The 13,366-nt window shown below is 34.8% G+C and overlaps 1 protein-coding gene across 1 annotated transcript in view; it reads right to left on the reverse strand.

Moving 5' to 3' along the window:
* The window catches only part of DIAPH2 (diaphanous related formin 2), a 189,544-nt gene that overhangs the window by 52,409 nt on the left and 123,769 nt on the right, over positions 1-13,366 (reverse strand). The window contains exon 26 of the mRNA XM_083797793.1: positions 5,331-5,466. Within this exon, the coding sequence (XP_083653919.1) occupies positions 5,331-5,466 (136 nt within the window). The remainder of the gene's footprint in view (positions 1-5,330; positions 5,467-13,366) is intronic.

A 13,366-nucleotide genomic window follows, 5' to 3' on the forward strand; every position in this document is an offset into this window, starting at 1 on the left:
ATCAGGAATTTCAAGTTCAAAGTTTGACTGTACAACTAACAAACAGCCATGAAATCAATGCCATAAAGTTCAAATTACTTTAATTTGGCATCTATACCTGAGAAAAAGAAATCCACTTTTATCACTAAACTAAGCATCATTTGGTGTCTTACAGAACTTAACCTTTTAAGTATACATTTATATATTTTGTCAAATGAACGTTACTTAATTCATGAAGTTAACTTTATCTATACAACTGTTAAACAATTTTGGGAAGAATGTTTTAACACTAATCATACAGTAAAAACAGGCTCATTAACATAGTATTCTTTCCCACATAATTAGGGAAATTACTGTTGTTAAGACAGTATCTTAACAATCCTATTACAAACGAGATACTACAACCACAGAGAAAACAACCATTCCACTAGACAAAATTTAGACACCAACCTTGTCCCCAGTTTAAATGAGGACACAGTTCCATTTCACAACCATTCAACAAGCAATTCTGCTATCCTGATTCCTGGACAAACCCTGCACTATAGAAAAAGCTATTTGATCAACTAATTATTGCAGAAATGCTTTTTAACATTGGCAATTCTACAAAATAGATGAATATAAATTTAAATAGCTATTATATTAGATAAAGAATATAAAGTATTTTCAAAAGAAACAACAACACGTGCTTTTCAAAATAAGAATACTTTTCCTACCAAGGAAAAAGAAAGTTGATTTTACATAGACAACTATATTAAAAGTTAACACTTGTTACTGTCCAGTAAATACTCCAGAAGAAGCCTTATTTTAAGTGAAAGAATCCAATAGCACTGCCTTTCTTCACCTGCAATTATCCCAATTAGATTTCAGTCTAATGATTTTTTTCCCATGAGAATTTACCCCATGAAATCTTTTCATTTTACCTACCATATTCATAAACAAACAGAAGTTTTCCATTACTTTTTTTTTTTTAATTTGAGATTATATTTTCATTTCTAATTTCTTTTGTCTACCAGTCCATGCTTCCATCTATTTGCATCTCTTGATCTGGTTTTGATCTATATTAACAGCAACATTTACAGGAGTTTTGATTCTCCCCCCATTTTCCACGTGGCTTCAAAATACTGCATAAACACGGCTTAAAATTTTTGAGCAACTCATGTAATTGGAGAAGAAAATTTCAAGCCTTGTTGTACTTCTACTGATAGTTTTGAACATAATGTAAATCTCCATTTATTTTTTCCTTTCTTCTGTGAAGATTACATTTCAGGAAGAACGCAGCATATTCAAATGGACCATTGACATCAATGTGAAACATAAAGAGTTCCCAAATGAATTCTAACACTGATCTCATTGGCATCCAGCACCATAAACTAATAATTAACAGAATGTAAATATGCCTCATGTTTTACCATTCCAGGTACCTCATGCAATCACTAGCCGACACAAACTCAAAGGATTAAGACTAAGATACTCACAACAAAATATGCATCTCATAATAAACTTAGTATGTATTTTTGTTTATGCTAAAGGACATAGAAAGAACACAGCAATTAAGAAAGCATACAGTCAGTAAAAAAACAAGAATGACATTCTTGAATTACACCCTGCATTGCCAATGCAAGTGTAAGATTTTCAAGGAAACAACTGAATTATTGCTGATACTAGTATATAGCAATTTGAATAAATGGCAAATGAATTCTTATAAAAGAGTACTTAAAAAGGGAAAGTAGGAATATCCATCAACCACTAGCATAGAACTTAATTTCCATTATCTTCATCGGCATTAGGGGACAATGTTAATGTGTCTTCAAAACAATTTATTCAATACGAATTGGGACTGAGCAAGTTCATTCTATCTTTTATCCCAATACTGTCAGTTAAAAGGTAATTTTAATCACCATGGTGATCAGACATAGTGAAGAGGAAAACTGTTTCTGATTAAATAACATTTGCATCAGAATTGCTGTTATATGTTTTTCAGCTCCTAGAAAGCTGACTTCATTTCTTTTTTCCTCTCTTGTTCACTTGGAAGCAACACTGCAGGAATTTTGCAGATGTTAAGTCAGGTGGAAGTCATGAAAACACTGTATAAACATATAGCCCAGTCTACTACAGCCCTCACAAAAATATACAACACTGCTGAAAAATAATGTTCCCTTTTCATAGAGCTGGCAAGTCCTAGAGAAAAGACTAATTTCCAACTAGCCAACTAAAAATTTTGATAATAGATTCTTCAAATCACAATTTTTTCATCACTACTTAAGCATCCACTTTTAGTTGCATGTCAATATCTTCCTCAAAAATGCCTGAGTGTGTCACATATAGGGAAGAATGAAATATTCTGAAAATATTTCTCTGGAATTTTGATGTGTGTCATAAGCTGAGCACTACCTAATAACTTGTCCATCATACTGCCCTTATAGCAAAAACTCACAAAAGCTACCTTTGACTCAAGCCACTACACCATCTTTTCTGTTAAAAACAACCCAATTGTATGGGAATTTGAATGCCAAATAATACAAAAATCCACTGACTTCAACTAAAGAAGAAACTCAACGGAAATTACTTCAAAATAAATTATAGGCTGAAAAGATCTTATTGTCGTTTAATGTTTTCTTTTTGATTAACAGAGAACCCACTAACCTTTCTATACCTATTACAGTGCCTATTTATAAAAAATAATAGGCATAAATACAACAAAGTTTTTTTGAAGCAAAAAGAATAGTATATGTTGAGTAAGTTCCTAACGTTTTGTTTTTTGTTTTTAATTTATTTTGGAAGGCATATGTTTATTTTGTCAACTATCAGTCCATCTTGGTTTTGTATGAAACACCTATATTTGGAAATGTGTATGTCTTTTGAGACTTAGAATCACTTGACTTTTTATGTTGTCTATTGTAAATCACTTCAAAGCTTATACTGAGTTGAGAGATTTTCTATATTATATTTCTCTTTACACATTTTTGAATGCTTAGTAGGATTTATGTAAGTACTGCATCAACTGGCTGATATGGCATCTCAGTTAGACTAGGCACTCCACAAAGCAGAAAATACTAGCGAATTGAGTAACCTGGTCTTTATATAATATTGGCAATTCTGAAGTTATTTTTATAGCTAGGAATTAAAGTTCTTGGACAGTTCTTGATTCTGGCCACACTGCAGTCTTCTGCTCTCTCGCACCAAGAAACAGAAAAGCAACTAATTCTGACTTGGATGTTCCAGTGACTTATGCATCTGTGTAAGAGTTTTCTTGCTCTTACTTTGTTATAGAACTATCCTTAAAAGGCTTGAAAATATAGGAACCCTGTTACTATTGCTCTGACCTGAGAGGCTGTAGCGATGTTTTTTGTTTGTTTTTGTTTTCTTTTTAATTGAAGATACAGCTGAAAAAATAACTAATGCATAGTTAGGTTAAAACACCCTTCAGCTGAAATTACCTTGTCAAAATGACAGCTTGAGAGGACATCTGTGTCCTTCCTCTAAGTCTTCTGCTTCACGTTTGCTTAGACAAATTTGTGAACTACTTATATAAGTAGCAATGAGCATACAGAAGTAAGCATATCAACAAAATATATATATATATAATTAGTTAAAAAACCTGAATATCAGTGTCCTGGAATGTAGTGGGGATAGAGCTATCACCCCACTCCACCCTTCCTACCATGGCAATAGAGCTCTAATATGCAGTGCATTCAAAGTGCACTGGTATCAAATGTATTCAGAAATTCAGAATGCAAATAAAGCTTTTATTTCCCCCAGTTCTTCTTAACACAGTCAGGAAATACAATAGAGAACCTAATTTATCATTTGTTAGTAGCACATATAAAGTCAACACAGTAAAAAAAAATAGCACTAATAAATAAAATTTATCCTCTGCATCCATTTTTAGTTTTGAAGATTGATGTGGTTCCTCACTTTCACCAAAATAAAAATATGAAATTTCTAACCACAAAAAAGCACAAAACTGTGACACTTGGTATACATATATCAATAAAGATAAAATAGTATAACCTCCTGAAATCATTGCAAATATGACTCAGTCTGACAAAGTAATCTGCAAGTAGACGGTATATATTTAAGATATACTATTATTACTGTAACTGTATACCTGATGTAAGAATTTCAGTTAAAAACAAATATAAATGAATTAATGGTTCAATGCAAATATCTAATTGCTATTAAAAAACACATATAGGCCCCAAAGGAGGTTTCTGGAACACAAGTCCTATGAAGAGCAGTTGAGGGAACTGGGGTGCTAGGAATGCCCCTGTGATTCTTAGAGTGAAAATATGCTGGTGACGGCAAATCTTAGGGTTTTAATTGCTCTCTGTAGAGCACAGGGATGGAGTAAGGATCTTGAGGAACAAAGCGTTCTCAGTACTGCATCTACAAGATCCATGTTTTTACTACGGCTGTACCATAGGTACAGATCACCTTAAACGCAAGTTCATTTAAACCACAGAGTGAAGATTAAGCCTACCAAAAACAAAGACTGTAGAGGATCATGGTAGCCAAACAGGAAGGGGAGGTTGGTGACCTGACACTCCTTAAGAGCTAGCTGTCAAAACACAAGTCACAGATTTTCACTGGTCACAGGAAATTTACTGTTTTGCAAGAAATACCGGCATTCTAAATACGTTTGACACCATACAATAGCATAAGCATTACATGCCAGTGTTTCTGCACTACTGTGTTATCAGTGATTAAAATGCTGACCACAATCTTGTCCTTCCATGACTTAGATTGCTTTCACCTCCACAGCCATCCTCGAAGATGTCGCAGTGGACTTTTTTTGCCTGGCCTAGTGTTTCTCCAGTGTTTTCCATGCAATCTTCTCACAGCTGACAAGCTTAACACTGCTTTTCATAATGCTGAAATATCATTCTATACTTCTGCCCTGAGCTCAACCAGATTTTCCAACCATAATAGGATTGTTGGGAGAACATACATTATAACTTGGAGCCTCCAAGTCCAAAAAGGAAGACATTAATTGCCACAGTATCTTGATTATAAAGATGTTCACAGAATGAAATTAACAACAAAGCAAGTAAGATACTACTTCTTGGAAGTAAATCCTTATGAAAAAATCAATTAACTGCAACAAAGGGAAACAAGGCAATAATTCACAGCAAAATGGCTTGAAAGGAACATTGTACATAGTAAATGACAAATACAGAATTATAAAATCAGATAGGCCAAAACGAAAGAGTTTTCACTTAAAAAGCTAACCTTTTTTTTTCTGCTTGCAAAACAGATAGCAAGTATTTTTCATATTGACCTGGAACAGTCTTCAGCTCGTTATTCCCCCCTCGCCCCCTTAACAAATTTCTCTACTAAAAATGATGCCTTACCTTTGTTCATATCAATCAACTGCTGTTTCTTCTTCTGTCTCTCCAATTTCTCTCGTTCAGCCTTTTCTTTTGCCAGTTTGGCTCTTTTCATTTTTTCTTCCATTTCTCTTCTTTTGTTGTTTTCTTTTACAGCCTCCTGCATTAGATAAAATGAACATGGGAGTCTACATACGAGGACTAGGAAAAATAACAAAAACTAACCTTGTTTGCACAGATATGCATTTACGTCTCACATATGTGAAAAAATAAAAAGGAACTGATACATTTTAAGCACTGTCAGAAATTTTAAAGAGAAGATAACTTACCATACTATTTATACACATTATTAGATAATCAGAAAAATGAAAATTAAAATCACTTTGCGTTTATGGTGATTAAAAAATTCCAGACTATTCAGCAGCAACATGTATGTTTGTTTGTTTGGATTTGCTTTTAAGACTAAGTCTAGCTTAAACCAGTAGCTTACTTTTAAGAGGAATAAGTGTAGATGAAAGCAAGTTTCTGTCATTATGCAGTTCAACTATGAGTAACTAAAATTCATTTACCAACATTTAAGCTACAATTCCTCAAATATTTTGAAATACACCGAAATATCCAAAGCAGTCTGCATTGCTTAAATACACAAAACACATCAAAATTAATGGAAAATAGTTGAATTTATGGATTAAGACAGCAAATCTAAAGTCTCTGTGGTGACAGGTTACACAAAGTGCCATGCTAAAAGCTATAAATGTAGAACACTCCTGGACAAAAACCTTCCACAATCCTTCCTACATTTAATCTAGAATATATCCTCCTTTTCCAAATGAGGTTAGTCTTGATTTCCTACTGTGTTAGGTTGACCTGGGCTGGCTGCCAGACACCTACCAAGCCACTCTTTCACTCTCCCTCCTCAACAGGACAGGCAGAAAAAATAAGATGAAAAGCTCATGGGTTGAGACAAAGACTGGAACTGGCTGTTTCTGGCATGGGGCAGGTCCAGTCTCTCCTCACAGAGCCTCCTCCACCGTGACCCCTCTCCACTACCAAAACCTGAACACACAAACCCAATACACTTATTACTTCTTTGCTCAAAACCAGTCATAATTCCTATTGCACTCCTTGCTCTCTTAAAAAAATAAATACTTGAGTTCCTTTCAGCTTTTACGTAAGACCTTAAATACATCCTTAGTTTCACCCTTCCTAAGATTCATTTATCACGAGGAAATTCACTGAAATCCATCATGATTTAATTTCACTTAACGTTATAGATAGACATGATAAATGTTAAGGGTAATTTTCTTATTTATATTCACAACTAGACATGTATTGCTTCCTTTCCTCTCCAACTCACAGTACCCTAATATACTTTACCTACAAGTAGTGTAGGTCTGGGCTTCAGGTGATTTTGGACATTATGTCCAACAAAACAGGTACAATAAAGGAGCAACTGGATCTAAAACCATCCAGAATGAATGCAACATGCTCATTAAAGATGCTTCAGCAGAACAGCCAAGACTTACTAAGGACAAGGCATAAAATAAATGGTTTCAATTTTAACGTTTACTTTATTTCCTGTGCAATTTAATCATACCTTAAAATACAGGAAAAAACACAAGATTACAAATACAATAAAGAGAAAGATTTATTTGTAGATGTTCTGTAAAGATCCAAATTGATGTGTCAGATATTACTCCACAAATAAAATTCCCATAGGAGATTTGGAGCAGACTTGCTATATTACACAGTCCAATATATTTCTCAGAAATGACATCTCAAATGCTTATAAATGGAAGATAGCTATTTGCCTACCTGTGTACATGCTAGGAATGAACTATGGACAATGACTGTCACTTCCATAAGAAAATCCTATCTAAAAACATTTTTAAGTGTTAAGACTTACAGAAGTTATATCAGTATTTGATAATGCAGGACTCCCAAATACCTCCAATTATGGAATACTCATGCATCTCAAGGGCAACATATTTCAGTGCAACCATTTCAAGAGTTCATCGAGGTACAATACTACATATAGCACCTTATTTAATAAGGGATACTGCTTTGCAGCGATGCTGGATACCACAGTTATGAGTGATGTTACCCGTAGAGGCATATGAAAACTCAACTAAGAACTGTATTTGCTGTACGATCGCATAACCTACCACACTGTAAAGCACCTTTGCTTTAGAAGGGAAAAAAAAAAAATCGCTATTTTATCCTTTTTGGTTTTGGACAGTTCTGTCTCTGCACATTCAATCACACTTGATAGAGATTTCATTTTACTGTAACTTCAAAAGTTGGAATGAAAGTAAATGCCCACAGTCTTATGAAAGAAAGTAGCTAAGTAGCCTGTATACTAGTAGCATCTAACAATTAGAAGTAGCCCACTAGCTATTAAGTTATTATGATTACAGTCATAGATTTTGCCGTATTTTCTATCAGGAAGACTACTATAGACTGAACTAAACAAGCCATAAATTTATTGTATCTGCAAAATTAATTTGTGCCAGCCTCTAAACTTCCTAACTGAAAGGACATTATATGCAAATACACAGTTCATAAATCCAAAATATATGCACTTAATAAAATACGCTACCTACTCATGGCAATTCGAACAAAAAACATTCAAAACAGAGACAGAAATCCAAACGGGACATCACACTAACAAGTCTCTGGGGCTCTTAGTTCCCAGACTGGCAGTTTTGGAACTAATAGAGTGCAATGGAACACTGCACCCATACAGTTTCAGAAGGCTTTTCATAGCAACAGTAGAGTTACTCTAGAAAAAAAAATAATAATCCCAAGTCTTATTCACCCTTGGCTTCACTGTAGTAGTCCAGCAATTCTTTAGTAATGGTCTAGTATTCTGATTAGTATTTAGTGGATCCTTTCCTGCTATCCCTTATCCTCTTGAACCTCCTACCCACTCACCCACCCAATTTTATGCCACATTCCTTAAAATTGACTCTCTCTTCTTTTCCTTTACATACCACTTAAAAATGAAGACTGAAAAAAGAAAACGATTTGCTATTTGACACATCAACATTGTTTAGTGAAGGTAATCCTTTTCCTTCAAAAAAGTATCCCAGAACCAAACCACACAGAAAGTACTTATCATTACTCTCCACCAGCCAGTTCCACATTTGCTATGTCATTTACTACTATAGACAGTCAGACAATAGCCTGAAATATATCATTCACAAGAACATATTACCAGATGTTTTTCAAGCTATGTGGCTAAACCAAAATAATTATATGTTCATCTGTATTTATAAACATACTTCATATTTGAATTAATATTGACCATTCTTTTTCAAAGCTAGTTGAAGATGAGTCTAAATAAAGGTAAAGAGAACTTTGACTCGCATGAACAGTGTTGTTTACAGAATTTGCTCTACCTTGATTATAACACAAATCCTTTAAGTTTCCCTCTACATAATTATTTGTCACCCCCATGTGGGTTGGGTACTTCCTTATTTACTCTTTGCTCACTTTCTAGACCTCCAGACTGTGAACTAGCCCAGTGATTTCTAATATAAAGGTACAACAAGCCTGCACATGACTTACCATGGTGTGTAACTCATGGCCTACCATTCTAAAGTCTAGAGATGTCACACAATTAAAATTGGGCATTCAATTTTTTGGAGCGATTCATACAGCAGCAAAAGTGTATGGGCCATATACATGCATAAATTTCGAGGCTAGTGGATTCAAACAGCTGTAACAGATGGCTTTTACAAAAACTTATGCACACAGTAACATTAGCAGGAACATGACCTATGCCGATACTATAAAATAAAAATTAAAGCAGAAAAAATAAGAATTATAAACGCCCTTCAATGTTACCACTTTGAGAAAAGCTAAAGTGGTTGAGTTCTAAAAAGACATCTATTAGGTTACATTCATTCACTTTTACGCACGCTGCCTATGAGATGTAATATAATCAACTTATCATCATTCATTCTGCAAAGTAACAGAAGAGAGTACTTGATTTTTATGCGTAAAAATGCCACTTTAAATTGAATTTCTACACCACTTTAATAGCATAATGTGAGGCGTCCACAGAAATTCATTCTCTATGCCTTAAAAATAATACTTGCAGATCCCTCAGACCTTCCCTAAATTTGCCTTGCACCAGCAAAATATGTGATTCAACATTACAAGAAATAAAGAATTGCATCATAAATCAATAAGAACAGTGAACTCAAATTAACTGGAAATTCATATACAGAAAGAGTTAAGATGCAGCAGATTGCTCAATGTGTTCGTATAAAGATCTTTCATAAGTATTCCATGGAGGATAACATTCAAGTTATCCTTATGACAATAATGCAAAAGAGATACAGCAACCTAGAATTAAACAAGAACAGAAATACTGAATTTCCTGATGGGTGGCTACAAAACAGTAAGTAGAAAAGATTATTTAGGATACTGCCCTATGATTCATGAATCCCAGCCATTATATCTAACATAAAACATCTTTGGGATGCTGTCACTGCAGGTCAAGCTCACCCAGGACCAAGGCCAGCATTAGCAGGAGCACCGGCATTTACTCAAAGGCACAGCCATTCAGCACTGGGGTCCCAACACAATGCCAGAGCTGGGGCTGGGGACAAGGGCCAAACCAAGGCATGTACACGACCCCAAGCAGAGCCATCCGGCTTACTACACCTTATGCAGCACATAAATTAACATGCATAAATATATGCACCACCTTGTGTTGCTCATTAAGTACAGTCCACTTGCTTCCAGCTGCTACTTATCATTATGGCTCTTAGGTGCGTCTACATCCAATATCTGCCTGTCTTGCTGGCACCAGACAGTTCTTTATCAAAGAAATCAGGATTTCTGGACAAGGGAGGGGGTCATCTACACTAGTTCATCATTACGTCTTCTCACACCCTACAGATGCCATTACAGGGTAAGACTTCTGCAGGTGTAGCTGCTGTTGTATATGCAAGGTGGGGAGGAGGGTTTTGCACCAGCTAATCAGCAATATTACATTTTAATATACTTAGAACTGTATAGCTGTGTAAGGTAGAAGAATCCTTCACTATTTACTGAATCAAGTTTAAGGGTAACAATTAATAAGTAAGCATGTCCCAGCAACATGCTTTCCAATAATTACAAAATAGTTGTCAAGCAGACAGATTTGGAACTGTTTTATTAACTTACTTAATTCAATATTTTAGTACCAGAGTAAACACACATGCCTAATTCAGGTTATTACTGAAAGAGACAGAGCTGAAATGCATACTTACATACTAACAAATGTGTATTATTGACCTTACAGAAATGAAAAAAATATCTGTTAACAATCTGAGCAGAGGAACCGAGGACCACATCAGACAAATTGTTGTTTAGGTCAAAAACAGATCTTTTTGGGTCAAGAAAGAGATGGATAAATAGGTCAGCATGCGAAGCTTTGCACCATTATGCAAGTGAAACCCTACATTTTAACAAAAAAAAAAACACCAAAAAACAAAAAACAAAAAACTTATTTCAAGGTGATTTTGTAAAATCTATTCCTAAACTTTCTACACGTGCCTAAAATCAAGCAGAAAGTGATAGTTTTGTTCTTCCATAGATCAGGATCTTAAATGTGATGCGTTGAAAGGACTCAAAGTTTTTGCCTAGAAATTCTCAAATTTTAACAGAGATTGCAAGGATGACTACGCTGTGCAACGTATATTGATTTAAGTACCTAAACACCAAACCCATCAAAAGAACAATAAAATAAAACAGCATGGGTTTGAAAGCTTTTACATGCTTTCTTCAAGAGAAGACAGAGACTATTAAGCAAAAGTGTTCCTTCCAGAGAATATATATCAATACACCCTTAGGAAATGAAAAACACGAAAAAAAACACCACAACATTGCAAGGATACTCATCTGCAATTTTTTTTTTCCCAAGGCTTCCCATACCTTCCACTTCATGCTTCATATTACATTTTGACAGAATAATCCAATTCTATTAGCTTGCTTTGGAATTTCCTGAACATGATAAGCCAATCTAAACTTCAGGAAATAAGCTAATTTACTCCAACATCAGCAAGCTAATTGAAGATGTAGTAACAGTGATCAATCAAATGACAATTAAGACAAATGGGAGGTTCAAATTATCAAATTATTATCTTGATATGATATATGAACAAGCACAATGATGAGCCTGAGAGTTGATGGAGTGCCCTTGCGGAGACTTCAAGAGAGAGATCAGATTACTACTAACCCAAGACCCAAACACAGCTTTTTCTCTAACAAATGTGATAGGTGCAGATGCAAGCATCTGTAGACTGTGAGCATCTTCTGTGGTAGGGTCTCTTTTAGACTTAGAATCTTGCCAAAGGGAGTCACTTAGAAGAGGTAATAAACCCTATTGTTTACAAGAGTTCTTCAACATCTGGGTTAGATTCACATCTTAAGTACTGTGATTCTCGACATTCTAAACTATGGCTGGTTTTCAGAGTGGAATAAGGATTTAAAATCCTCATTTAAGTTTTATAAGCTTCCAAGATAATGCTAAGGAACACCGAGAAGACTCAATTAGACTTACTGCAATCAGTACTGACTGGACAGTCAGCTTAAAACTATCGAAAATGCTAAAAAAAAAAAGTTTTAATCATGTCCCTTTTCAAGATTAGGAAGCCTAACTTCTGTTTCTTCTAGACCACGTTATCCTATATTACGTCTGAAAAAAATTATCCAAAGGCCTCACTACCATAAAATATATCTATTAGTTTTCCCATCCACAAGACCTATGACACTGCCAAAGAAACAAGTTAGACTTGCCAGAAACAAATCCCAATCACATCTACTTTGCCAGTTATTCCTACACTCGACTGCTTTTTAGTGCTTGTAAATGCAGTGTACTGCAATTCAGTTTATTTTTTATTGTAATTTTTTATTATCTTCTAAGAGAAATGACATCCTTACCCTTGCATGTCAGAAATAGGGCAGCCACCTACCTAGCAGCACTAACAACCTGTTAACAAAGTCAGTAAGTTACCACACCTATATGAATCCTTTTGCCTGCAATTCCATTACTTATAAACTTTCCTTGCCTACACCCAATTCCTGATTTATCTTATTAAAAAAAAAAAAAAGAAGTTCTCATTAGCACAAGTTGGACTTAGATGAGAAATGAGAGACCTTAGAAAAGGGTCTTCGGGTGTTTCTTCCTGTGTGGTTGGTTGGCTTTTTTTTTTTTTTTTTTTTTTTAAGGAGGACAGCAAGGGCTTGCTACATGCTGCCTGTTAGTAGGGGCAATGTTTCAGTATTGCCTTCTGGAAAACTTTGCTGCAGGAAGTACTTCTTGGTGATTTTTTTTTTTTCTTTTAAAGGCAGAAGGGAGAAACTGTATTCCCAGACAAATAACCTGGAAGACGAGTGAATAAACACTCCCTTTCTTTCAAGTCATTCTTGAATTACAAACTCAACTTACTAGTTTAAAGCCTGAGAATTCAGCTTGAATTTATATAGTGCCTTTCATAAAAAATATATATGATTATGTATTGTGTATTGTATACTCATTGATTTATATTATTGTAACCAATGTCCTACTGCATTCAAGGGATGCTTCAAAAACAGCCACAGGAAAAAAAAAGCTCCTGCATCATACAGCTTAACATTTGCTTTGAAGCATAGTATAAGTAAACAAATATTAGAAAGAAGAAAAGGGCTTACAAGGACATTATACTCAAGCTGCTGAATTCACTGTGATGAAAAAGTCTTCATATGAAAGAAACAAGTTTTGAAACGAATGTTTTGTTTCCTGCTTGATACAGGACATACTTCTTAAAAACCTTGAAAGACCAGGATACTTGTGGCCCAATAAAAAGATCATTTAATATCCTATCATTTTGGGGGGAGTTCCATTTTCTGGATCAGGGTTACAGTAAAATATCCCAGCTACTCACAAATCATCAGTGAATCAAAAGGCACTGCTGACACAAAAGTGCAGTTTATTTCAATGGACTTTTACAAGCAATCATCACATACTGCCAACTGATGTTACTTGTATCTGGTTAAATATTTCACTATACTAGAATACAACCCTT

The sequence above is a fragment of the Anser anser genome (assembly GCF_964211835.1).
Source record: "Anser anser genome assembly, chromosome: 13".
Lineage (NCBI taxonomy): Eukaryota > Metazoa > Chordata > Aves > Anseriformes > Anatidae > Anser > Anser anser.